This window comes from Schistocerca gregaria, chromosome 6, assembly GCF_023897955.1.
Source record: "Schistocerca gregaria isolate iqSchGreg1 chromosome 6, iqSchGreg1.2, whole genome shotgun sequence".
Lineage (NCBI taxonomy): Eukaryota > Metazoa > Arthropoda > Insecta > Orthoptera > Acrididae > Schistocerca > Schistocerca gregaria.
In genome coordinates, this window is record NC_064925.1 from 339,783,234 (window position 1) to 339,811,159 (window position 27,926).

At 39.6% G+C, this 27,926-nt stretch overlaps 2 protein-coding genes across 2 annotated transcripts in view; both read right to left on the reverse strand.

Moving 5' to 3' along the window:
* The window catches only part of LOC126278599 (gastrula zinc finger protein XlCGF57.1-like), a 486,383-nt gene that overhangs the window by 317,078 nt on the left and 141,379 nt on the right, over positions 1–27,926 (reverse strand). The window lies entirely within an intron of this gene.
* Positions 1–27,926, reverse strand: part of LOC126278598 (zinc finger protein 726-like) — a 232,057-nt gene that overhangs the window by 62,785 nt on the left and 141,346 nt on the right. Inside the window, exon 10 of the mRNA XM_049978820.1 lies at positions 13,911–14,052. Coding sequence (XP_049834777.1) covers positions 13,911–14,052 — 142 coding nt within the window. The remainder of the gene's footprint in view (positions 1–13,910; positions 14,053–27,926) is intronic.

A 27,926-nucleotide genomic window follows, 5' to 3' on the forward strand; every position in this document is an offset into this window, starting at 1 on the left:
GGCAGATGTAGTTGTGATGTGAAGCATCTTGTCATCTATTATTGCCAATTTGTTTATGGACGACTCTGGGGAAGATATCTGGGCATAAGCAGCTTTGAAACATACATTTCTGATACACAGATGATACTTTTATTGTTTGCACTCTTAGCAGTGGCTTTTCAGAACACGTGAAATCAATCCACCCAAATGTTTGTGTCACAATGGAGGTGGAAAAGGATGGCTGTCTTCCCTTCCTTGATAGGTTGGTCAGGAGGAAGGTTGATGATATGCTGGGACATACCATTTATAAGAAGTCTTTTGACACTGACTTGTATCTGCAGGCTGACAGTTGCCACCATCTGGCTCAGTGTCAAAGGGTACTTCGTGCCCTGGTTCACAGGGCCGTATCATCTCAGACCCTGAGAATTTATCAGCTGAGGTGGCACATCTAGTCACCTTTTGTCAGAATGGTTACAGTAGAAGATAGAACAGACATGCATTGTACTGTCGAACAACTGTGCTCCGGGTGAGTGATAATAAAACTGAGGTGGCACCAAAGATTACAGCCTTTTCGCCTCTAAGTTCTGTAAAGGATAACCTTCGTTTGCATAAGGCAGGTGTCTTCCATATTCCTTGCAGTTGTGGCATATGATACATTGGTCACACTATCAAGTCAGTGGAGGACCAGTGTACAGAACATTACAGGCGATCACGCTTACTACAGCTGAGCAAATTCGCCACTGCAGAATATTGTCTTGTTACTGGTCATCCTACAGAATATTCCAACACACAGATAGTGGCATGCACTTTCAGATTTTGAGATAGTGTTATTAAGGATGCAGTTGAAATGAAATTATCAAGTAACCTTATAAAGTGAGATATAATTCTGCAAGAAATCCTGCTCTCCTCTCTCTCTTGTCAAAAGACAGTAGGACAAAATTAATTCTACTTCATGCATTGATTATTAATTTCGCTATCAATAACTTCTGGCATTGGAAATCTTTGGTTTGTGATGGCCCCAGTGTTTGCAGTGTGTGTGTGTGTGTGTGTGTGTGTGTGTGTGTGTGTGTGTGTGTGTCTGTGTGTGTGTTACCTTTCTGGAGTTTCTGTGTAAATCGAGGTTTTAAATTCCCTTGTGTAATGCTTACTTGCTGCAGTTTTGCTGGAATCCTGCCGAAATATCAGCAGTTGTTGACAATGTCACCCAACTGCATTCCCGTAAATTATTTGTATACACCAGGAAAAATTCAGGCCTCATATATAGAATATGATGAAAAGAGTATCTAGGAATAAATATGTGTTTGATAAAAAGAAGAAAAACTGCATCTACATGCATCAAAAACATACATGAGAAATCACAGGCCTCAGGAAAATGTAAATGTCATGTGCCTAGGGTCTCCTGTAAGGTACACTGTTCACCGGTCGCAAGTCTTTCGATTTGATGCCACTTTGGTGACTTGCGATGGGGATGAAATGATGATTATTAGGACAACACAACACCCAGTCCCTGAGCGGAGAAAATCTCCGACCCAGTCAGGAATTGAACCCTGGACCTTAGGACTGACATTCTGTCATGCTGACCACTCAGCTATCGGGGGCAGACAGGCCTCATGTAACCCCCTAAAGTAAATCTGCGTAAGGAAAAATTTGCTGACTAACTTTTTCTCCTAGATCCAGAAGTTAGATGTAAATTATAGTAGGGCTTTCATAGGTAATCGTGGAATAATTAAAATAATGAATCCCTTAATATATTTTTTGAGCCATTTTTAAAACATTGTTTGATCTTTGATTGCTGTCGCTTGATTATGACACCACACAGTAGCTTGTACTCTTCTTTCAAACTGACTTTGAATTTAAGAGTTTGTTTTGCCTAGTAGACTATTATATGACTGTGGACAGGAGCCAAAAGTCTGAGAGCAGAGTTTTTTGTAGGACTGGGCAGGGATGGCATGAATAATAATCTGCAAGTTACTACACAGCAAATGTAAGTTGTGGCACAACAGCAATGCAGTGTGCAGCGACATTCATTGTGCAGTTTAAGGATAGTCTTTGTTCAGTGCCTTGTCTTGCAATACTTCAACCCTGAAAGCATCTGGTCCTGGCCACAGACGTGTCCGAGTACACGGTGGGGGCAATTCTGGTCCACTGCCATTCAGATAGTGCTAAATAGCCTTTCCATTGAAAACACACAGCTCTGTTCAGCAACATTATTACCAGGTGGGAAAAATAAGCCATGCCTTAAAAGAAATGTGTGTTCTTTTATGTTGCAAAATTTCATTTAATTACCAACCTTAAGCTCTTTGTTTCCCTCTTTATCCTGTCACCTATCTTACTGGACAAAGCCAGTCATTGTCTTCAGTGTTAAGCTCTGTTCTTGTTCCATCACAATTATATCAATTTTCACCCAAAGTTGCACCATGTGAATGCAGATACTCTGTTCCAGCTTCCCACGGGCTCTGACTTCTCATTTGACTAGGAGGAACTGCTTTGTTTTCAACTGGATATGGAGGTGAAGCATCAGCAGTTCCCCCGTTGACTCTGCTGTGGCAGCGGATCCAGCACTCTGGCAAGTCATATGCACGATATAAGAACGGTCGCCCGACAGTCCACCATTGGACCCGCTTCGGTATTTTTATGTGATGCAGTCTTGGTTCTCTTTCTTGGATGGCACAATTCCCCTGTCTACAGAACAGTTCACTCTCTGCGTAGTGATGCCAATGGCTCATCAATGGCAGATGCTTCATTTATTACATCAGGGTCACTGAGGAATCTCTCACACAAAAGTATTTGTGTATTGTCAGGTGTTTAGGCTGGGCATCGATAAGAGGTAGACTGCTCCAAGTGTTCAGGTCAACAGGTGGCACCGCACATTTTTTTATGCTATGGCCAGCCCCTACACAGCTTTGGGAAAGAGTCCACATTGACATCATGGGTCCTTTCCAAACACTTTCTGTTTATTGGCAACCAATGTTTTTTCTCATCTTCCTTATGTTGCTCATTGTCCATCCCCAGTGGCAGATATGACTGTCAAGGCCATGTCAAAGATATTCTCCTTAGAAAGCTTAGCTTTTGTCCTGGCTCTGGACAATGGTCCTCAGTTTGTGGTGCAATCTTTCAAGGACTTCTGTACACACAATGGATTTTGCCACATTTAGGCACCTCCCTTCCATCCGCAGTCGAACTGTGAGGCAGAACACCTTACCCGAATGTTTAAGATGCAGATGCACAAGTCTGTACAAGATTTTCTGGCTGAGGAGATACTTTTACTAACAAAGAGATAGAGGGGCTGGCCAGTACTTACCTCAGCTCAGTACAGCCGATAGAGACACAAAAAACAACCGAAAATTTAAGCTCCTAGCTTTCGGAATAAATGTTCCTTCATCAGGGAGGAGAGAGGGGAAAGAAAGGGAAGAAGGGAAAGTGGATTTAGTTACTCACAACCCAGGTTATGAAGCAACAGGGAAAGGAAAACAGGGAAGGTAGCAAGGATGGAGGCATGGTTGTCAGAGGGAAGCCAAAGATATTCTACTGCAGGTACTGTGCCAGCTTCAAACCAAAGAGGATGCATACAGAAGTAAAGAGGTGTATAGTATAAAGATGTAGGATGGAAAGATGCATGAATGGCTAAAGAGGAAAGGGAAAGAGGAGAAGACTGAAAAGTAAATGGGAGTGAGGTTGTTTAACGTAGGTTTAGTCCAGGGGGATGGCGGGATGAAAGGATGTGCTGGAGTGCAAGTTCCCATCTCCGCAGTTCAGAGGGACTGGTGTTGGGTGGGAGAAGCCAAATGGCACGTACAGTGTAGCAGGTTCCTAGGTCCCTAGAATTATGCTGGAGGGCATGCTCCGCTACTGGGTATTGGACATCTCCTAGGCGGACAGTTCGTCTGTGTCCGTTCATGCGCTCAGCCAGTTTAGTTGTTGTCATACCGATGTAAAAGGCTGTGCAGTGCAGGCATGTCAGCTGATAAATGACATGTGTAGTCTCACACGTGGCCCTTCCTTGAATTGTGTATGTTTTCCTAGTAGCGGGGCTGGAGTAGGTGGTTGTGGGGGGATGCATGGGGCAGGTTTTGCAGCGGGGTCGGTTACAGGGGTAGGAACCACTGGGTAGAGAAGGTAGTCTGGGAATATTGCAGGGTTTAACAAGGATGTTACGGAGGTTAGGGGGACGACGAAAGGCAACTCTGGGTGGTGTGGGGAGAATTTTGTCAAGGGATGATCTCATTTCAGGGGTTGACTTGAGAAAGTCATATCCCTGGCGGAGTAATTTATTGATGTATTCGAGGCCAGGATAATATTGGGTGACAAGGGGGATGCTTCTGTGTGGTCTGAGGCTAGGAATATTGTTGTTGGACGGGGAGGAATGTATTGCTCGGGAGATCTGTTTGTGGACAAGGTCTGCAGGATAGTTGCGGGAGAGGAAAGCACTGGACTAAACCTACGTTAAACAACCTCACTCCCATTTACTTTTCAGTCTTCTCCTCTTTCCCTTTCCTCTTTAGCCATTCATGCATCTTTCCATCCTACATCTTTATACTATACACCTCTTTACTTCTGTATGCATCCTCTTTGGTTTGAAGCTGGCACAGTACCTGCAGTAGAATATCTTTGGCTTCCCTCTGACAACCATGCCTCCATCCTTGCTACCTTCCCTGTTTTCCTTTCCCTGTTGCTTCATAACCTGGGTTGTGAGTAACTAAATCCACTTTCCCTTCTTCCCTTTCTTTCCCCTCTCTCCTCCCTGATGAAGGAACATTTATTCCGAAAGCTAGGAGCTTAAATTTTCGGTTGTTTTTTGTGTCTCTATCGGCTGTACTGAGCTGAGGTAAGTACTGGCCAGCCCCTCTATCTCTTTGTTAGTAATTGTTTCACATCTTTATATGAGATTTTCCATTAATTAGTGAGGAGATACTTTCATTTTTTAAGCTCTTACATAACTGTACCAATTGGGGCCAAGAGTCATGCTGAGTTCCTACATGGCCATTGGCCACAACCACTGCTCAACTTCTTGTTACCGGGCAGGTGTTTCCCAGCAGTCCTGGTTTGGTTGATATCATGCCCAGCACACCAGTTTGGGCCCCGGCATTTGAACCTTGCCCTGAATGGACTGCGGTCATCACCTACAGTCAGTCCAGGAATCAACTTGAGGCAAGCTGCCAGAACAGTTGAATCCCAGGACAGCCACAGTACCAGGCCGAGGGCCTGATGCCACACTCTGTGTTAGCCCTGGACACTCCAAGGGGTTGCGCAGGCCGCATCATGAATGCCTGTGCTTGTGGACTGGACTTTGTCAGCACTGATGGCAAATTTGCTTCCTGCAGAGGGAGCTGATGCCTCCCACCGGACTGAGCACGTGTCACAGTCAGTGGGGACGGAAACCCTGTCTCTGTCGCCAGAGCCCCTCTTCTTTCAACTGCCATAGTCGCTGCCCATGCCAGTGCACCTCGTAGTGGACTCCAATGTTGAGATGGCTCCCTCTCCTGTTGCCGGTCCTGTCCACTGGTTGCCCCGGAGTCCACAGGCAGCAGGGGTGCCCTTGTTCCACTCATTTTTGCCAGTAGGCGCTAGTCTAGGTAGATCGAGAATTTCTCACACCTGTGGCTGTCCCACCCACACTGCCTTGGGCGCCATGGACATCTCTTCAGTCACAGCTGTGTGGATGGCAATGCCTGCTTCTTTCCTCTGCAAGGAATGAGGTGTGTAGTAACCTGACGGTTACAACATGTACTACCCGCAGCAGATGTAAGTTGGGCCACTACAACAAGTTTAGCATGTGTCAACATTCATAAGGCACATCCACAACTACCCGAGGCAGTCCAGTTACCAACCACCATCGCCTGGTTCGCCGTGAGTGCTCAGCACAACATGAGATACCTGACAGTGATAGCGTCTTTATGAGGATAGGCACAGGGCTCTGGGCCCTCAGTTCAAAGACTATTTATGTCAGTTTTATAAAAAGGGTTTTTCAGTTTTCTGTTGGCTGAGCACTTCTTCACTCATTTGTGTCTCAATTTTCTTTCTCTATCTGAAATGACACTTGTCAATGTTTGTTTGTTGGTCTAGATTTTTTTTTTTTAATTACTTGATTTTGTCTGCCTTGTTTTTTAAATCTTCTACTGTAATTTTTTGTGCCCTCTAATCTTTCTTTATTTCAATATCCTATGTGATATTTCTTATCTATATTTTGCAGCTGTGAACATGGCTGCATTCAATAGACAGGAGTTTTGAATAAAAACTTCTTCGGTTACAATATTTTTTGTGTTTTATTAAATTAAATGATGCATTTAAGATCTTGTAGTCTATATTCAGGTGCAAATTGTACATTTGTTCTTGATTGAAGTGAAATGCATTTTCCTGTTATGAGACAGTTAGATGTTAGGTTTGTATTTTGTGAATCGAGTGTGGAAATATGTGAGAAACAGCGGAAAAAAAAAAAACCAGTGAAAAACTTATCAAAGAAACAAGGAAGAACATTTTTGACCTGAGGTCAGCACATGTTGATTTATTCATACTGTCATTGCATATTGTCTTACTTGAGGTGCACATTTGTTTATGATTGTTTAAAAATAATTCAGAGATGTAGTTTAACCTGATTAGATCAAATGTAAAGTTTATCATAAAGTGTCAAGAGAGCTAAGCTTTAAGAAGCTTAAGGAACAAATTCACAATAAGTCTTTAAAATTACAAAAATAACTGAGGCTAGCAAAATCTGTTTGTTCGTTTAACAAAGATTCAGACTTTTTGGGCTTGTGGAGGTCTATTTACGATTGTTCTAATAGTTTTAGGGTCTTACCACTGGCTTCATTGCGTAGTACGAGGGTTGTACCAAAAGTAAGGTTCCCAAAGAGTACAGCCTCAGGTGAAGGTGCTTGACTAAATTTGACAACAGTGCCATGTGCAGTGGTTCCTCCACTCCTGAACCCGTCCATCCATGGTTCGCTACATCGCCCAGTGTTAGCTTGGCAGCCGTCAGAGATGGAAGTGTTGACTGCTGCTCCTGCCACATGTGAGGTTCAAGCAGTAATCTGGTTTCTCCACACAAGGAAGTTACCACCTGTGGAGATTCATTGTCAGCTGACTGAGATTTATGGTGAAGAGTGCATGTCCGTTCAGCACGTCCACAAATGGTGCTGGGCTTTAGCTGAGGGTTGCATGGAAGTTCACGATGAAGAAGAGAGTGGAAGACTGCCGGTTTCGGATGCGATTGTCCAGAAGATCAACAGTGAGCTGCTCAAAGATCGGAGGGTCATGGTCTGTGAACTTGTTGAATGCATTCCTGAAGCTTCCCATGCCACAATTGAAAGAACTTTACCAGAAACGTTGGGTTATCGCAAGGTTTGTGCTCGCTGGGTGTCCCGGATGCTGACTGATGGACACAAGGAGCAATGCCTTGACTGTACTTGCATATTCCAACAATGTGATAGGGGAGGCAACAAGGAGAAGTTGTTGGTCTCTATCATCACGGGAGATGAAACGTGGGTGTTTCATAACACCCCCAAAACAAAACAACAATCTCGTCAGTGGCGTCAATCCGGTTCACCGCCACCACAGAAATTTAAACAAATGCAGTCGATAGGAAAGATTATGGCGACAGTGTTTTTGGATCGAAAGGGGGTACTTTTAATCAATTTCATGCATCCTGGGACGACAATAAACTCAGACAGATGTTGTGAAACATTGACCAAACTCTAGCGAGCAATCTAGAATCGCTGGAGAGGACGACTGACGGAGGGAGTAGTGCTTCTTCAGGACAACGCTTGACCCCATTTCGCTCATCAAGCACAGGAGCTTGTGAAGAAAGATCACTGACACTAAGTGATAAACTTTATCTTTGATCACATCAGGTTAACCTGCATCAGTGAAGTGTTTTTATGCATTTTAAACAAATATGCATCTTGAGTAACATTATGTGCAATGGCAGTATGAATAAACCAATGTATGATGACCTCAAAAGGTTAAAAATGTCCTTCCTTGCTTGTTAATTAAGCTTTTCACTTCTTTCCCCGCTGTTTCTCACATTTGAGCACTCAATTCACAAAATGAAAAACCTAACTCACGCAATTTTCTCATAAAATGAAAATACATTTAACTTCACTCAAGAGCAAATGTAAATTACATATTAATTTATTTGGCCCTGAAGATGGACCAATAGGGTCTGAAATGTGTCGTGTAATTTAATAATACATGAAAAAATATTGTCACTAAATAAGTTCTCATTCAAACTTCCTGTGTATTGCTCTTACTGTTCCTCAGGTTCTCTACTGACTTCCTGGCTCTTGTTTTCTGGTGTGTTGATTTGATGTCCAGTAAACAAACTGTATTTTTCCTGATCATGCTCATTACTGACTCGATCTCATGGAAGCCACGGTCCAGTGTCTGTTTTCTTGACATATTTTGTTTATACATGTTCTGATTAGGTCATCTGTGGAGGAGACCACAAACAGATCACATGTATGACTCAGTCTTGAGACTGCACAACTGTTTGGGGTCCCCTTAGCAGAGCTGCGTGAAATTAAAAAATAAACTTTGGAAATTTAGCATTTATATTTTTTGATATGTGGGTCATTTAAATGTGTAAACATATCAAAAAATGTAAATGCTGAATTTATGGACTTACCTCAAAAATTGGATTTTTAACTGTTCACAGTTTTCTTTTTCTTTTTTTAAACAAATTTTGTTAACTGATTATTTCTATAACAGAACACCACAGCGTCAGTTCTAATTCAAACTGACACATGTTATAGGCCTATATACAAATGTTTATCTACTGAATGTAATCACTGAAGCTGTTTCATTACTGTCTGGCTTCAACAACCTCCTTTTGTCACTTACAACTAAATTGTACATTGGACCCACATTGTTCATAGGTGCCCAAATAGTAGATACAACAGCTCTTCCAAACTGATAGCATTTAAACTTGTAACACTGCTAAGACATGTGTCACACATTTGCATTGTCAGAATACTAAACCTAGTGTAGATTCATTATTTAAATGATCAAGAATGAACTCTGCCGCAGCATTTTTGTTTCTAATTACCTGAAAAATTAAGTGATTGCTGGTAAGTATGTGTCCAAGTACTGCCCTGTATGGAAACAAGGACTCCATATTGTGGTTACTGGACTGGGAAAAAGTTTTTGTGGCAAATGACTAAATTTCTCTTTATGGAATTGAAGCTTTGTGCTTTTCATTTTGCAAGACTGCAGAAATGCCAATTTCAATTTACTGACAATAAAATTTAGGTCCTTTAGATCTTTCATTATGTCACCTCCAAAATTTATTTTGGGCATCCTGCATCTGAAATGTTTAAATGGTCTCTAGTCCATATTTTAACTGCATCATTACAAGATCCCATGTATGCACCAGAGTCTGATATTAATTCCATAACATTTTCATATTAAATGCTGTAGTCATTTAAGACATCTACTGTGGCCTGGGCACAAGTACTTCTGTAAGTAACATGTGAAATGTTACAGGAAACCAGATACAGTTTCTGTTCTGATATTTCGGTCTTTGGTTGAAATAAAACTGGAAATAAGTGCCTCCCATTAATGAAGCAAATTCCATCAGCAATAACTGCAATAGGAACCTCTTTCGTATCATCTTTGATTTCTCCTTTCATTCTGCCAGTGCCCTGATATATTCTCCCAAGTCTCCTGAAATGGGTATACAACCAACACAGGGTAAATATTTATTAAAAAATGACCTATCTTCAACATAATCTAGTTTTGTCAATGAGATGTTTGCCTTTATGTGCATTTTAGCTCTCTGTGCACTGTCTAGCATCTCACCAATAGCAGCCTCCCATTCCTGCACCCACCGCAGACATTTTTTTGCGCCATGACTAGCACTTTAAAGGCTCGGTCCTAACAAAACATTCAGCAATGCATTTCAAATGTCAGCATACATGTTGCCATACTGTCACATCGCACACTGTCAAGGTTTCTCAAGAAGAAAGTTTTGACAGCTGACGTCATCTGTCCACTGTGGATCATGTGACCCCACGCTCATTTCCTTCCGATACACAGCCATGCGCAGGTATTTCATTTCATTGTGGTTTTCGTGACTGACATCACGTTGTTTATCATTTGTTATTTTTGTTATATGTAATAAATTTTTGTTACATTATTTCTTTTTTTTAAAATATAGTTTTATAATAAATGATGAGAGGTTTCAGTCCATTCTTTATGAAAGCTGACAACATATAAATAAATTCCACTTACTAATCAGTCTGATTCTACTTACAGTACATTTTTCACTTCAAGTTGCAGTCATAACACTATCCACTTCACTGTAAAATATTAAATAAGATACAGGTATGTATAAACATTTACTTTATAAATGTAGTAGAGGGCAAGTAACACTTCAATTAATCTTTTATTATTTATTACAAAATTATATATTTTAACAAAAGAAATAACAAAACAAAAAAATTGTAATAAATCACACAAATAATTAATAACAAACAACTGATGTCCACTACAAAAACCACAAAGAAACTAAATATGGAGATCAGTGCAAGGCCGTGTATCCGGAGGAAACAGACTTGGGGGTTCACATGACCAACAATGGACAGATGACATCAACCGTAAAACTTTCTGCCTGAGAAACCTCGATGGTAACGTGACTGACATGGCATGACATGATGGCCAGCTTGGACACTGCCATTTGAAATGCACTGCAGATTGTTTTGATGAGACGTGATGTGACGTGACGTGACATGACGGTGACGGTGAGTGTGAACTGACCTTTATCATATTGTAGAAAATAGTATGCAATAATTACAAAAAATAAAGGTAAAATAATATAGATGACAGAAAAAACAGCCATTCCTGCTTCTAACAAACGTTTCTGTGTTTTGTGTAAAACTGCTGTATTTAAATTTGGATAGGGAATGAAGCGAATAAAGGTGAAGCAAAAGATTTATGCATATCAAATTCAAAAATTCTAACACTTTCACGTGTAGCAATATGTACTGTTTAAAGTCATCTAGTAAAGTTTTGTAAGGTTCAGATAGTGATTTTCTACTACGTATCTCCACTCTGATGCTTTTTTTGCCCCACTTTTATGTTTTCATTATTCCAATAGTGCATGTAATAGGCATAAAAATACTCATCAGGGATGAGGTTATTTGAATTTTGTGCTATGTTTAGCAGTTGATGTGACATTTACACTTTTGCTCAGCAAGTCACACTAAAAATAATGCAAACCAAGTGAAGGTACTATACTACACTACAGCCTTTTTATTATAATTTGGAATGTCTTACATAAATGCAATGTGAAGAAATGGGTACAGTTGTTACAACTTTTTAGCAAAAAAATTCAAAACTGTGGATTGTTTTGATTTTTTTGGTGAATTTTTTGTTTTTCATTTTCCAGTTCATAAACACAGTGGAAAGTTTTGTCATCAACATCTGAAGCAGCAATATATTTTTTATTGTTTTCACTACTGCATTTATAATGGGGGAATATCACTGTATCATCACTATCACTGTCATCATCACTATCACTGTCACTTTCTGCACTGTCAGCGTTTTCTTTTGTATGAAAGTCAATCATGTACTCAAGAGGTACACTTTCCACGGTGACAACATTGTCATCAATGTGTACGAAATCTTGAACCGGATGCTCCTGCTGCAGATTTTCCCATGATGAAGCAAGTAGATTTTCAGAGCTGTCATTAACACTCAGGTTTTGTGTGCCACATCCATTTCCCTGGTCGGCTTCAATGAATCCCGTTTTTTGGAAGCAGCTGGAGATGGTGGCCTTCTGAACCTCTGTCCTTACCTTGGCAATATAATGCAAAGCATTTATAATTGACACTTTAAAGGAGGCTGAATGTTTCCCAGTCTCCATCAAAGTTGATGGCTTCTGCACAATTCCTTTCCTGTAGTACGTTTTGAAGGCATGAATAATACCCAAAGCCAAGGGCTAAATTTCCTAGGGAAGCTTGTTGGCAGAAACTCTAATTACACATTATATAAACTTATATTTTTGGGATGTGCAGGGCAAAAATTTGCTAAAAAGAGAATTTTCCTGCTATGGGTTCCCATTCTTGCATCAGGGCAATGTAATTGCTTCTCAAATAATTCTGATATCATCCATGGTTTTCACGGTTAATCATTGGCACTGTAGTTTGTTGGCAATGTTTTTGTATTTTTAAAACAATGTGTTTTTTTTTCAATTTGCCCATCACGAATGGTTTAATTTTTCAGAACCATCCCACATTTGTGCCTAACATTACTGTTGCGTGAACTTTACTGTGTTTTTCTCCATGGCAATTTTTGCCTTTGAAGGCAAGTATTTTGTTTGGCAGGTTGCTGAAAAAGAAACCTGTATCACAGATGTAAAATTATCCTTCAGTTTATATGGATTCATCACTTCCTTTAACCTGTGACTCTGTCATTCACTAACAGTTTTTATATCTACACTGTTTCCTTCACGCATACGGTTTTGTACACAACATTGTACCGCTCCTCAAACCTAACAATCTGCCGCATTTAAAGGTTGAAATCCTCGATCCCAAGCACACTGGTGACTGTCAGAACCTTTTTGTGTAACATCACACAGTTCACTGTAATGTTTGAAGCACATGCTCCCTGAAATTAGTTCTTTGGAACTTCTTATAGCTCAACACATGTAGAATAACTAGTATATTTAAATTTTTAGAATTTGGCCCACTGTTGCTTGCACTTTCCAAAACAGAGTCTCTGTTTTTCATGACAGTGTCCAGCAAAGACACAGGTATTCCTACACTCTGTGCTAATGCAACATATGCCCCACAATGAGCTTCAACTCTTTCGAGAATTTTTGCCATTTCTCCCATAGAAAGGGTTTTCCTGTCTCTTTTGGTAACACCTTTTTTTACGTCTTAAAACTGCGACAGTAAACAACAATGTGAAAGAAACAGCTAATGACACACTTCAATCACTAAACACAAGGCTATGAACATGGTACACACACTAAACTCTTCGCATGGCAGTTGATGGAGTAGCTAAGTCAACTGAAATTGTCTCACCTCAGTTGTAGGAACAGTTTTAATAGTGCTGCCAATGATGTCAATCTTCACTAGCAAATGACACTACATTCTGTGCTTATACAAATCATAAGGGATACTACTGTATATTACTGGGTTACAAATACTGGGAAGTAGACGTCGTCTGCTTATGATCATGATAACAGGACAAAGTTAAGCTGAAACAATATGTTTACAATAATGTAAGGATGATATTTATTGTAGAGCATGCAGTACTGGAAGACACATTTGATAAAGATAGGAAACAAATGGATGTTCCTCTGAAGTCACACATTCCTCCAACTTCTGTCACAACTGTTACTTCCATCAGCCAATATGCCAAGAAGAGGTTGGCAGCAACACGAGACAAATCACCAAAAAAAAAGTTCTGACTTTTATCAATTTTGATCTGCTGAGTAGAGCACCCTAGTATCAAGAAAGTTAACTGTGTAATGTTTGTAAATACTGCTTGAAGGCCAACACAATGCCTGCATCATTTTATGTCAATCACCCTAGTTTTTTTCTCCACAAACATTGTTTCATAATGCATAAATTGCAGGAAAATCATAGATGTATTGACACAAAAACGAGTGCGAATTAACATTTGAACACATTAAATTTGACGAGAGCAATAAAAAAATGTTGGAAATGGAGATAAAATGTTAATTCCAGGAATGGAAAAGTAGCATAACACTGCAATTTCTTTATACCCTTGTTTTTGAAACAGGTGGGTCTTTACTTTGGGATCTTAGTGAGCTGCCACTCCTTTTTAATCTTCATCAATCTATTCCTCTATTCACCCAAGGAATGAACTATGAATTGAAATTATTATTAAAATTAACAGTAATTTAAGGTTAAATTTAGAGGTATGTATAATTTATGTATAAATTGTGTAAAACTCTCTGTTCTTTTAAATACCTGTATGATGGAAAATGTGAGCTCGAAGTTGGGCAGACTGTATAAAACTCTTGCCACAGAACTGGCAGATATGAGGTTTGATACCCGTGTGCGTACGTATGTGACGATTCAGTGTTTCCTTTGCTGCGAATTTGGCATAGCACTGAAAAGAAGGATAATTACTTAAGTGATTTTCATGTATACTGGTATTATTTATTTACTTGGTTAGATAGTTACTTGCATCTCCCAGTAAATATTCTTTAAAAAATGTAATGGCTAAATACATTAAAAACAAAGATTCCAAGACTTACCAAGCGGGAAAGCGCCGGCAGACAGGCACATGAACAAAACACACAAACACACACACAGAATTATTAGCTTTCGCAACCGATGGTTGCTTCTTCAGGAAGGAGAGGGAAAGACGAAAGGATGTGGGTTTTAAGGGAGAGGGTAAGGAGTCATTCCAATCCCGGGAGCGGAAAGACTTCCCTTAGGGGAAAAAAAGGACAGGTGTACACTCGCACACACACACACACACACACACACACACACACACATATCCATCCGCACATACACAGACACAAGCAGACATATTTTTGTGTGTGCGAGTGTACACCTGTCCTTTTTTTCCCCTAAGGGAAGTCTTTCCGCTCCCGGGATTGGAATTACTCCTTACCCTCTCCCTTAAAACCCACATCCTTTCGTCTTTCCCTCTCCTTCCCGAAGAAGCAACCATCGGTTGCGAAAGCTAGTAATTCTGTGTGTGTGTTTGTGTGTTTTGTTCATGTGCCTGTCTGCCGGCGCTTTCCCGCTTGGTAAGTCTTGGAATCTTTGTTTTTAATATATTTTTCCCATGTGGAAGTTTCTTTCTATTTTATTTACATCATCATTAATGGCTAAGTACATTAGATTATGCTTCTTTTTTTTCTTTCTTTCTTTTTTCTTTATCTTAAATTCATGATTGCTTTACCAGACAGAACAAGAACTTACATATGATGCACAACTACACATTCCTACGTGGAAATGGTACTTTCCACAAGGGAGTTAAACTTTATAACAAATTTCCCGTAAACCTAAAACTTTTCAGAACTCGTTACTGTTATATTTAGAGATCCACTGCTTTTAATCCATTGAAGAAAATTTAAATTTACGAAATGTTCTATACAAATACTAAATTATAAAGTATATAATTTGTAATTTTTAATAAGTATTGACAGAAATCACTTTCACCTCTTTACTTATAAACTGACTTGCTCAAAGTCTTATGCATAAGCTGCTTTTGAAGGCAACAGGACCAATACAATACAATCCATGGATAATAATTGCAAACTCTCACTAAGATGTAGAACAAATCAATTTTACAACTATAGTAAACATATTCAGAGAAACATACAGAAAACATGTTTCTTATTTATGTGTTTGCTTAAGTTATACTATTTTTCATGCATGGTGATTAATTTATACTGAAGTATGTTCAATCTTATTCTTGAACTTTTCCTGACATAAACAGTGTTCCATAAAGTTTTGGGACTGCAGTTGGACGTCATCAACATATAGCCATGATATTTTGGCTAAAAAACATCTTTAGGTGAGTGTTTTAGACGGTCTAAAATACTCACCTGAATATGACTGAACAGTTGTTAGGCAAATTATTGTGGCAAAATGTCAACACATCTGGCTGAAATCCTGAATCTTAAATTTCTCTTCCTCTTTTCAACACAAAACCACAGATACACATATACCATGCTACTACACATTCAAAAATTCTTCTATGGAATAGAAAGCATTCTCAAGAAGACAAAATTTCATTTTGTGTTTGAAGTTAATTTTATTAGAGTATTTATTCAGTTACATTACTGATTCAGTACAACCGGTAGTTGTTGCGGTCTTCAGTCCAGAGACTGGTTTGATGCAGCTCTCCATGCTACTCTATCACGTGCAAACTTCTTCATTTCCCAGTACCTACTGCAACTACATCCTTCTGAATCTGTTTAGTGTATTCATCTCTTTGTCTCCCTCTACGATTTTTACCCTCCAAGCTGCCCTCCAATACTAAATTGGTGATTCCTTGATGCCTCAGTATATGCCCACCAGCCGATCTCTTCTTCTAGTCAAGTTCTGCCACAAATTCTCTTCTCCCCAATTCTATTCAATACCTCCTCATTAGTTATGTGATCTACAAATCTAATCTTCAGCATTCTTCTGTAGCACCACATTTCAAAAGCTTCTATTCTCTTCTTGTCTAAACTATTTATTGTCCATGCTTCACTTCCATACATGGCTACACTCCATACAGATACTTACTGAAATGACTTCCTGGCACTTAAATCTATACTCGATGTTAACAAATTTCTCTTCTTCAGAAACGCTTTCCTTGCCATTGCCAGTCTACATTTTATATCCTCTCTACTTCAACCGTCATCAGTTATTTTGCTCCCCAAATAGCAAAACTCCTTTACTACTTTAAGTGTCTCATTTCCTAATCTAATTCCCTCACTGTCACCTGATTAAATTTGACTACATTCCATTATTCTCGTTTTGCTTTTGTTGATGTTCATCTTATATCCTCCTTTTAAGACACTATCCGTTCCGTTCAACTGCTCTTCCAGGTCCTTTGCTGTCTCTGACAGAATTACAATGTCACTGGCGAACCTCAAAGTTTTAATTTCTTCTCCATGGATTTTAATTCCTACTCTGAATTCTTCTTTTGTTTCCTTTACTGATTGCTCAATATACAGATTGAATAGCATCGGAGAGAGGCTACAACCCTGTCTCACTCCCTTCCCAACCACTGCTAGAGAGTATTCCAGTCAACACTGTCAAAAGCTTTCCATTTCCATGGAATCCAACCTGATCTTTCCCAAGGTCGGCTTCTACCAGTTTTTCCATTCGTCTGTAAAGAATTCGTGTTAGTATTTTGCAGCCGTGGCTTATGAAACTGATAGTTAGGTAACTTTTCACATCTGTCAACACCTGCTTTCTTTGGGATTGGAATTATTATATTCTTCTTGAAGTCTGAGGGTGTTTCGCCTGTCTCATACATCTTGCTCAACAAATGGTAGAGTTTTGTCAGGACTGGCTCTCCCAAGTCCATCAGTAATTCTAATGGAATGTTGTCTACTCCTGGGGCCTTGGTTCAACTCAGGTCTTTCAGTGCTCCGTCAAACTCTTCCCGCAGTATCATATCTCCCATTTCATCTTCATCTAAATCCTCTTCCATTTCCATAATATTGTCCTCAAGTACATCGCCCTTGTATAGACCCTCTATATACTCCTTCCACCTTTCTGCTTTCCCTTCTGGGTTTCCATCTGAGCTCTTGATATTCATACAAGTGGTTCTCTTTCCTCGAAACATCTCTTTAATTTTCCTGTAGGCAGTATTTATCTTACCCCTGGTGAGATAAGCCTCTACATCCTTACATTTGTCCTCTAGCCATCCCTGCTTAGCTATTTTGCACTTCCTGTCGATCTCATTTTTGTGACATTTGTATTCCTTTTGCCTGCTTCATTTACTGCATTTTTATATTTTCTCCTTTCATCATTTAAATTCAATATTTCTTCTGTTACCCAAGGATTTCTATTAGCCCTTGCCTTTTTACCTACTTGATCCTCTGTTGCCTTCACTACTTCATCTCTCAAAGCTACCCGTTGTTCTTCTACTGTATTTCTTTCCCCCATTCCTGTCAATTTTTCCCTTATGCTCTCCCTGAAACTTTGTACAACCTCTGGTTTAGTCATTTTATCCAGGTCCCATCTCCTTAAATTCCCACCTTTTTGCAGTTTCTTCAGTTTTAATCTACAGTTCATAACCAATAGATTGTGGTCAGAGTCCACATCTGCCCCTGGAAATGTATTACAATTTAAAACCTGGTGAAAGGGCAGGTACACACACACACACACACACACACACACACACACACACACACACACACACACCCGTCTGCACATACACAGACATACAAGGAACTACCTCAACTCCTTTGGTTCCATCAGATACACCTGGTCCTACTCAAAATCCCATGCCACTTTCCTTGATGTTGACCTCCATCTGTCCAATGGCCAGCTTCACTTGTCCACATCAAACCCACCAACAAGCAACAGTACCTCCATTATGACAGCTGCCACCGATTCCACATCAAACGGTCCCTTCTCTACAGCCTAGGTCTTCGTGGCAAACGAATCTGCTCCAGTCAGGAATCCCTGAACCACTACACCAACAACCTGAGAACAGCTTTCGCATCCCGCAACTACCCTCCCGACCTGGTACAGAAGCAAATAACCAGAGCCACTTCCTCATCCCCTCAAACCCAGAACCTCCCACAGAAGAACCACAAAAGTACCCCACTTGTGACAGGATACTTTTCGGGACTGGATCAGACTCTGAATGTGGCTCTCCAGCAGGGATACGACTTCCTCAAATCCTGCCCTGAAATGAGATCCATTCTTCACGAAATCCTCCCCACTCCACCAAGAGTGTCTTTCCGCCATCCACCTAATCTTCGTAACCTCTTAGTTCATCCCTATGAAATCCCCAAACCACCTTCCCTACCCTCTGGCTCCTACCCTTGTAACCACCCCCGGTGTAAAAACTGTCCCATGCACCTTCCCACCACCACCTACTCCAGTCCTGTAACCCTGATGGTGTACACAATCAAAGGCAGAGCCACGTGTGAAAGCACCCACGTGATTTACCAACTGACCTGCCTACACTGTGAAGCTTTCTATGTGGGAATGACCAGCAACAAACTGTCCATCCGCATGAATGGACACTGGCAGACAGTGTTCGTTGGTAATGAGGATCACCCTGTGGCTAAACATGCCTTGGTGCACGGTCAGCACATCTTGGCAAAGTGTTACACCATCCGGGTTATCTGGATACTTTCCACTAACACCAACCTGTCAGAACTCCAGAGATGGGAACTTGCCCTTCAGTATATCCTCTCTTCTCGTTATCCGCCAGGCCTCAACCTCCGCTAATTTCAAGTTGCCGCCACTTATACCTCACCTGTCTTTCAACAACATCTTTGCCTGTGTACTTCCGCCTTGACTGACATCTCTGCCCAAACTCTTTGCCTTTACAAATGTCTGCTTGTGTCTGTGTATGTGCGGATGGATATGTGTGCGTTTGTATGTGTGCACGAGTGTACACCTGTCCTTTTTTTCCCCCTAGAGGAAGTCTTTCCGCTCCCGGGATTGGAATGACTCCTTACCCTCTTCCTTAAAACCCACATCCTTTCGTCTTTCCCTCTCCTTCCCTCTTTCCTGAAGAAGCAACCGTTGGTTGTGAAAGCTTAAATTTTGTGTGTATGTTTATTGTGTTTGTGTATCTATCGACCTGCCAGGGAACTGCATAATATTGCGCAATGGTATGCCATTTCTTTTTATGTTATATTGGGTGAAAATGTGACGACAATGTACGGTAAGCTTCAGAAGGCTTTTGGAGAGGAGGTTATGTCAAGAGCTCAAGTTTTTCATTGGCATAAAATGTTTCGTGAAGACAGAACGAATGTTGAAGATGAAGACCGCAGTGGACGACCATAAACCTCACGGACGCAAGTCAACTTGACCAGGTTGGGTGAACTCGTACGATGTGATAGAAGATTATCCGTAAAAATGATTGCAAAAGAACTGAACATCAAGATCTCACACCACAACAGTGAGAAACATGTAAAAATTTGGCAGCCGATCTGTTAGAGCAAACGGAAATCAATCCAGAATTGTTGAGCCATGTTATCACTGGTGATGAACGTTGGTTTTCTCAGTACGATATAGAGACAAAACGCCAAAGTTCGGAATGGTGCTCAAAGGGATCACCCAGACCGAAGAAAGCTCACATGTCAAAGTCAAAAGTGAAATGCATGCTTGTGTGCTTCTTTGATTCCAAGGGAATAAAGAGTGGGTGCCTCCTGGACAAACAGTTAACCATATTAATACAAAGAAATTTTAGAAAGACTTCGTAAAAAGAGTTCTTTGTGTCCATGCCAACATTGCTGATAATAGGATTCTGTATCATGATAATGCGCCATCCCATACTGCTCTGCCAGTACTGCAATTTTTAACTTCAAAATAAATTTCAGTAGTACCACAGCCACCTTATTGGACAGATATTGCTCCGTGTGACTTGTTTCTATTTTCAAGAGTCAAAACGGTGGTCATGGGACACCATTTTCAAACAACACAAGATGTCCAAAAAGCTGTGACGAGGGTCTTGGAGGATATTTCAGAAGATCAGTTCCAGAAATGTTACCTTCAATGGCAGAAGCGTTGGAAAAAGTGTGTGCAATCAGAAGGGAACTACTTTGAAGGAGACAACACTAAACTTGGTTAAAATGGAAGCAACATTTTTTTGTAACATCAGTCTCATTACTTTATTGTCGCACCTCGTAAATTGAGGCATCGCAGTGCCCTTGTGACTCACTGTGTAGATGTCAGGTGGCACCATTGTATTATTAATGAAATAGTTTTAGAAATAAAAATTGTTCTGTATTCTTGTTCCCTCAAGAAGCGTCAGAATGTATCTTTGGTAGTCAAAATAGCTCAGGTTATTAGAAAAGAGTTGTCAAACCTATTCCTGGAAAGCTGGCAAACAGTAAAGCAATAGTTATTAAGGAAAACAGAAGCAATGCAGCGCTTGTTTTTTGTGTAGCTGACTGCATTCAGAAAACTGAAAATATTTTTGAAGATAATGGCATAGTGCACACCTATAAGGACCTAATCAAGAAATTTAACGGTGAGATTAGGACAAAAAATCAATCAATTGTCAGACTTCTTGTTGGATGAGAGCACCAAGCAATTGCTCAAAAGTATGTCATATGAATTACCCAGATTAATAACACAAATTAAGACTCAAAACCATGACAAAGCGTTGAGATCAATTGTTGGAGGAAGACATGCCCCTAATGACATCTCAATAGATTTCTTAATAAAAAAATTGAAAGAATTGTGTTTTTGAAGAAGTTTCTAATGTAAAGAATAGTGTAGGGTTGGCAAATGTTTTGAAAACAGCCATAGTGCCAGATATTTTTCACTCTCCCCCCCCCATTTCCTGCCCCTCCTTCTATACTCCCCTACCCCATAGGCCTCCCTTTAACATCCCCCCTACCCTCCCAACCTTCCACCCCTCACACTGGTTTTTGGATTTATTGTTCTATGGTGCGTACAATAATTTTTTTGTATGACTAGGCTTGGATGGATTAGTGAATGGTATGTATAGGATATAAATAAAGAGATCGTTGTGTACAGTGGGCGAGCTCACCAGCTGTTGTGGTGTACTGAGCACCTTGTAGCCCGTAATGACAATCTAGGAGGACTACAAATGCCTGTTACCATCATATTTTTGCGTACATGTAATTTATATTGGTGAAATGCATCACATCTTTGAATATGAATCATGTATAAAGATTTACCTTTGTAATTCTTGTAGTATACAGTATGTTTTTTGAATTATTTATAAAAAAAATTGCATGGAACTAATTTTTTGTAAAATTTGGGTCGTCCCACAAAGTGATTGTATCTTGTGCAGATTACTGACTACCTAATTTCTTTTCATAAAGTGTAATGCCAATCTGAAGATGACAGGACGATTCTGTCAAAACTAGTAATTGGAGTAAAAGTCTTAAAATCAAATGATCTTGGCTTTCACGGAAAAAAATACATATATAAAAACAGAGACTGCCTCAACAGTGTAAGTTATACAATAAGAATAGTGCTACAAGTCACCATAATAAAAGAAAGCTGCCTCGGCTGAATGTCGGAGTAGCACCGAACTATACAAGGCACACCAACAGAGACGAAAATAGTTGAGAACTTGACTCAAACTGCAACAACTGGACAACATCCAAAGCTCTTAATGGCACAAATACAAGCAGCTTCCTTACCAAATTGATTGCCATGTATACAAATGATTTTTATTATGACTCTAAAAAAAGGTGATAGGTCACGAAAAGTAGTCAATAGATGTTAATGGAACTCCTCTATTTTTCATAATGCATTTCAGGTGTAGCCCATCATCAGATGACCACGATGCAATATGAGTACACTGCTGTGACACAGAAGTCATTCAACTTATAAGATATGAAGATAATTTATTCACTGAATGAATACTGACGTGACATTAGACAGCTAAAAGACAAGCACCTACTAGAGTAATCTCTCTCACGCCATTCAGTCGTACTTATAGTAGTTACACAAATTACATTTTATGCCATGCAAGGCAACTGCAAATCACTGCTTCTCTCATGTAGGGCAGCCCGTCACTGTACCCTCACTGAGGTCACTTTCCAACAAGCTGCAGTTGTTCCCCATTGACAAATACAGGTTCCACCTATTATTTCAGGCCCGAGAAAGAAAAAGAAGCAACTACCTGTGCAGGTCAGGCCACTCCAGCAGAAAATCCTCCACAGATGACAGTTGTCAAGATGTAATAAATAACATCAGCATCATCACTGACAACCACTAGTTGAACCTGGGGCAATTTCTTGTGAAAACCGTAAGTTACAGAAAGAGAATGTGATACAATCTTATCTCCATTCGTAAATGCATAACAAACAGGAAATAATTTACATTTTGCTCTTTGCAGATGACATGTTGTATATTGTGTAGCATAACAGCTACCAAAACAAGAGGACAATATCATAATGTAAGATATGTTACTTTTCGCCAATTAAGTTATAAATGCAACTTTAACAAAATGTTGTAAACGATGCAAATGTTAATATTTTAATAACAAATTTACAGTTAAAAATAAAAATAGAACCCACTGACAATAGCACAAAAGTGCTGAAACATGTTTGGGTGAAACAAAAGAAAAAAGGTGTCTTGCATATGGCGGAACTTCTCATCCCATTTTCTTGTGATATCAAATGCTTTTTGTTACAATTTGAAGAAGATTATGCCCTGAGATTCAAAGGCCACTGTGTTGAAGAATTCCAATAGAAACTTATGTCCTGTCAACAGCCCTTTGAATCTGCCATTTTACCAGTATGCAGCCACAGTGTTATCATCAATGGGGCTTCATGCAATCTCAACAATTGCTATGGCTGACTGTCTGCCACTGAAAACACACTTATACCACGGTCAACATCCCAGCCATTCAGTTCAATTGCAAAGCTCTGGTAAAGTGCAGAAAAGATACTCAGGCTCATAGAAGAAACCTATGTACCAGCGATAACCATAATTATCACAAGTGGATACATAACAGTCTGTAGCATCAATAGCCATGAACAAACTCAGTTCTTTACTAAGGCTACGTGCATAGGAACTACCAAAACCAATTCAGAAGGGTCAGCTTAGTGCCACTAATGCAACACTACTGGTAAAAACCACCTACCAGAATAATCTACTATTTATCAGCCTACAGCTCTTGGCTTCTGCATCAATTTTTGGATGTGTTCAAGTATTTGGTGGATAGAAGGCAGACCAAATGATCCAATGTGAAACATGCCAACACTGGGGATCACCTCCCTCCCCCATCAGTGAGTGCTCATAAAGGGTATATCCAGATAAACGGCGGCAATTCAAAATGAAATAGGAAATGGAGAAAATGATGCAAGTCAACATCATTCAGCCATCAGAGAGTCCTTGGTCCTTTCCTGTGATCCTTGTGAAGAAGAGGAAGCATGGCATATGGCATTTTTCTACTGAATACTTGTGACTGAACAAAATCACCAAAACAGGTGTATACAAGTTGCCATGAATTCATGATAGCTTGAAGGTAATTAATTATTTCTCCACAATGAATATGTAGACTGACTACTAGTGAATTGTAGCTGATGAGGCTAACTGGGAAAAGACTGCATTTATAACACACGACGGCCTCAAAGCTATGCCATCTGGTCAGCTGAGCACTCCATACACCTTTGAATGCAAGATGGACAACCTGCTTTAATGTCTTCACTACCTGAATGAAAATGTTCTTTTCAAGAAAACATTTGAAGAGAACCTACGCTGTTAGACAACTGCACTGAAGTATGTCCATAGCATAGGTGTTTGCCAGAAACCAAGGACGTATTTCTTCACCTCCCAAGAAGTAAAATCTTAGGGCATCTAGTTAACAGAAAGAGAGTGTCCATGTTGAGCTAGAAAAAGCACTCCACATGTTGACGCGAGAAGCTTCCTCAGAATTTGCTTCTACTAAAGGCTATTTATTAAAAAGACCTCATCTGGAAGGTGCAAGAAGTGCTTCAGGAAGATACCAAATTTTCTGGGAGTAAGGAGCAAGATAGTTCCTCCGGCATTCATAAGAAGCAATTGGCATCAAGTTTTTGATGTTGCTGAGCAACAGCCATATAATAAATTTTAAATGAACATATTTGGCGGTATTATTGTTTATTTAGTTATGACCAAGGTTTCGGCCTTTTATGCCATTTGCAAGTGATCGAGTTTATGTCATTAACATATATTGCAGGACATCAAGCTCAAAACTGGCCATAAATTAAAGAAAAATATTGGCTCCCCACAAAATGCCACATGTAAAGTTGTGGATGATTTGTTGTGTACATGTTTATTGCAAAAGAAAGAAAGAAAAATTGTGTACCATAATCTTTGCAATAAACATGTATACATCAAATCGTCAACAACCTTACATCTGGTATTTGGGTCATAACTAAATAAACAATAATACAGTCAAATGGCAGTGCGCTCATTTAAAAATTCTCTAGTTTTGTCACTTTCTTGTGATAGTGTCAAGTCAGAACTAAACACTGATCCTCTTAGTTATAGGATAGGTGCACCCTACTGCAAATCTAGGAAGGTGCTGGAAGAGTGAGCGCTTACACCTCTGGAGTACTCTCCAACTCCCAGAAGAATTTTTCTACAATACAGAAAAAGTGGTTTACAGATATTTGGTACTCGGGAAATTCCTAGCTTATTCATACGACACACCATTCACTGTGATAAATGACTAAAATTCTTTATATTTGCTGACAAGCCTGATGGGATTAACTGGCAAGGTGGGCATTGAAGCTTCAGCAGTAAGACATCACAGAAGTATACAAAAATGGAACCAAAACATGAATGCCAACTGACTTTACAGAATCCACTGAAAAAACATCAAAGCACTAGTGGTATTCCAGTCCTCACTGCAATAACAAACATTGCAGGATTACTGAAGACTATAACAGTCTTAGAGAAGGAAGAAGCTGTCAAAGGAGAATTCAGTCTAGTAGATGGAACACAGTATAAAAGCAACTATAAATAAAGAAAAAGGCAAATGGAAATAACTCACCCAATATACTGTCACCAAGGCTACAATGATTTCTGAAGCTCCAGAAATTGCCAGTTTTCTTGCTGATGACGTAATTATAAAACATGGAGCATCTCATGTAATGATATCTGGTCACTGAAAAGTGTCACTCAAGACTGGAGCCAAAGGCACTTTCTCAACAAAATATCATCCATAGTATGACAACTGTCTACCTTCTACAAACAAATGGCCTCATAGAATGTTTTAATATGACACTGGCAGATATGCTCTCAATGTATGTTGACAATGAACTCAGAGGTCTGGATATGATGCTCCGTGTAAAGACTGTGAATGTTGTAAACAAACACTGAACTCTAAGCTACAAACTTGGTGACCTAATAAGGATTTTTACACCTATATAGAAAGTCACTCTATTAGAAAACTACAAACTTGATGAAGATGGCCCCACATTATGGAGACAAAAGTGTAAACACCTGGTCATGTACTTCACATGAAACCTTACCATAGTCTTGAGATGCAGACTGACTTTAGGGTTTCTGACACCAGGAATGTGAAGATATGTCTTGATGGAAATAACTCTAGTTGAATGTCACAGTGACCACGAAGACATGAAAACAAGATCAGAAGACGTGGATCCACAGTGCTACCATGCAAAGGACCACTGTCTAGATCCAGATGCGGAAAGCTATATCCTACTCTGAAACAGAGTGGCACTGTTTTTGCAAGGAGGAATGCCAACTGCAATGCACCATCTACCATGGTGACACATAGGTCACCGATTCAATTCTCACTTCCTCCAGTTATTTATAAGTTGGCATTTGGGATTTCTGAAGGATCGGGGATAACAGCTTTTGCTGGATATATGACTTCCAAGGTTTTTGACGCCGATTTAAAGTGTGAAGTAGATGTACAAACTTCCCACTTCTTCAATATGATATAACTTACTTAAGATTCACAGCCGATCTTCTTGGCTGGCTAGCTGGCTGCTGGAAAACTCTCTTGACTTCTTCTCCATAGAATGATGCTTGGTACGGGAATATTTAAGCCCCCCCCCCCCCCTCTCTCTCTCTCTCTCTCTCTCTCTCTCTCTACTTGTGAAATATGTAGATATGAGAACTTTACTTTTCGTCAACCAACGGTATATTTGGACTCCATACAGAATAAAATTCTCACTTTCCACATACATATATGAAATCCAGTAAGTCTCTCATTCCGTACAACGTCAGAAACAAATTGAATTACATTTATAAAAGAGTTGGCTTAATAACCATGACCCTACTTCATATGAATCATAAAAAAGGTCCTGCCTCTAACACAGCTGGATTAAGAGATTTTTAAGATTACTTTTTCAACTGTTCTTCTTTCACATAACAATAGTCAATGACACAATAGGCACAGAGCTGCATAAACTCCACAGTTCTTCATCTCAAACATCTATGGATTGCCCTAAAAGTACTTGTCAGTGCCGTTCAACTGCCGTGTCTATTTTCTTCTCGTGACTGACTTTAAACCTGCACACACAAACATGTGATGTGCAGTAGGTAGGATTTTACCATCCCACACTCGTATCTAGAATAAGAAGAACTTCAGCCTGAACACGAGACTTACAAGAACAGCATGTATACCATCAAAAACTGGGTGGCCTCACAAATCATGAGTTACCTATATCCAAATAGGACACGCAGAATGGTGTGTTAAACATCAACCAACATTCCTAATTTACTGACTCAACTGTTCTTTTTTGCTACCTAGATTACTAAATGGCTATACTGGTATCAGTTGCAGGTTGCTATGTAATGGCTGTCAGGAGCAACAAAAATTTGATTTTTAATATTTCATATAATTATTGATTGAATTTAAAAATTTAAAATGCTCTCATAATCTACTCATATAGATGTATAATTTGATGTTAAAAGTTTAACATAATAAGACTAGTTACAGTTACAACCTTTTTTTTTTTTTAAGGCAGTGTAACTGACAGTGCACGAATACTTGAAACTGATTCATTCAATACCTCAGAATCAGAGCACTTAGCAACTTCCTGCAGACTTTACACATAGTTTCAAACCTTTATGAAACTTTTTCTCACTAACAGGCCCCAGAAAATGACGAAAAGGAAAAAAAAAAAAATTCATTGCTACATTTTTGCTGTTCATGCAGTAAAACTTCAGCACCAGACATGATATTTTAATTTATGAGTCTTTACTACAGTACCAACTCAATTTGGAACATAGTTTGCAGATATTTTCCACATACTGTGTAACAATAAATGTATCTGCAAGCTTACATCATTGCACGACACATAGTTCAGGGTACATTATGTCATAGACACTTAGATGTGTGAAAAACTAGTTTCTGCTTAAAACGGTGCACAGCAAAACTTCAACATCAGGCATGACATTTTAATGCATTATTTCTTTACTACTGAGTCTATTTGGAATACAGTTTGAAGACAGTATCTACACATATCACTGAATGTAACTACAAAATTACATCATTGTACAACACATATTTCAGGAATATGACATCATAAACATTGAGATACATGAAACACTTGCTTTTGTTTAAAATGAAGTGCAAGTAACCCAGACTATATTCAACCAGTATTTCATAATGCAAGTGCTTAGTGACTTAGAACAAACTTTAAGCATAGTTGCAAAACTTTTCTAAGCTTTTTCTCGCCAAACAAGTAGCAGTTAAAAACAAATTTCAGGTTCTTTCTGTGAGTGAAGAGGCGGTTTAGACCTAACATCGGTAAGGAATCATGAACTTTTGAAGAAACCTTATCAACAGTATGGTGGTACAGGCTCTACGTTCAGAATTAAGGAAAACAG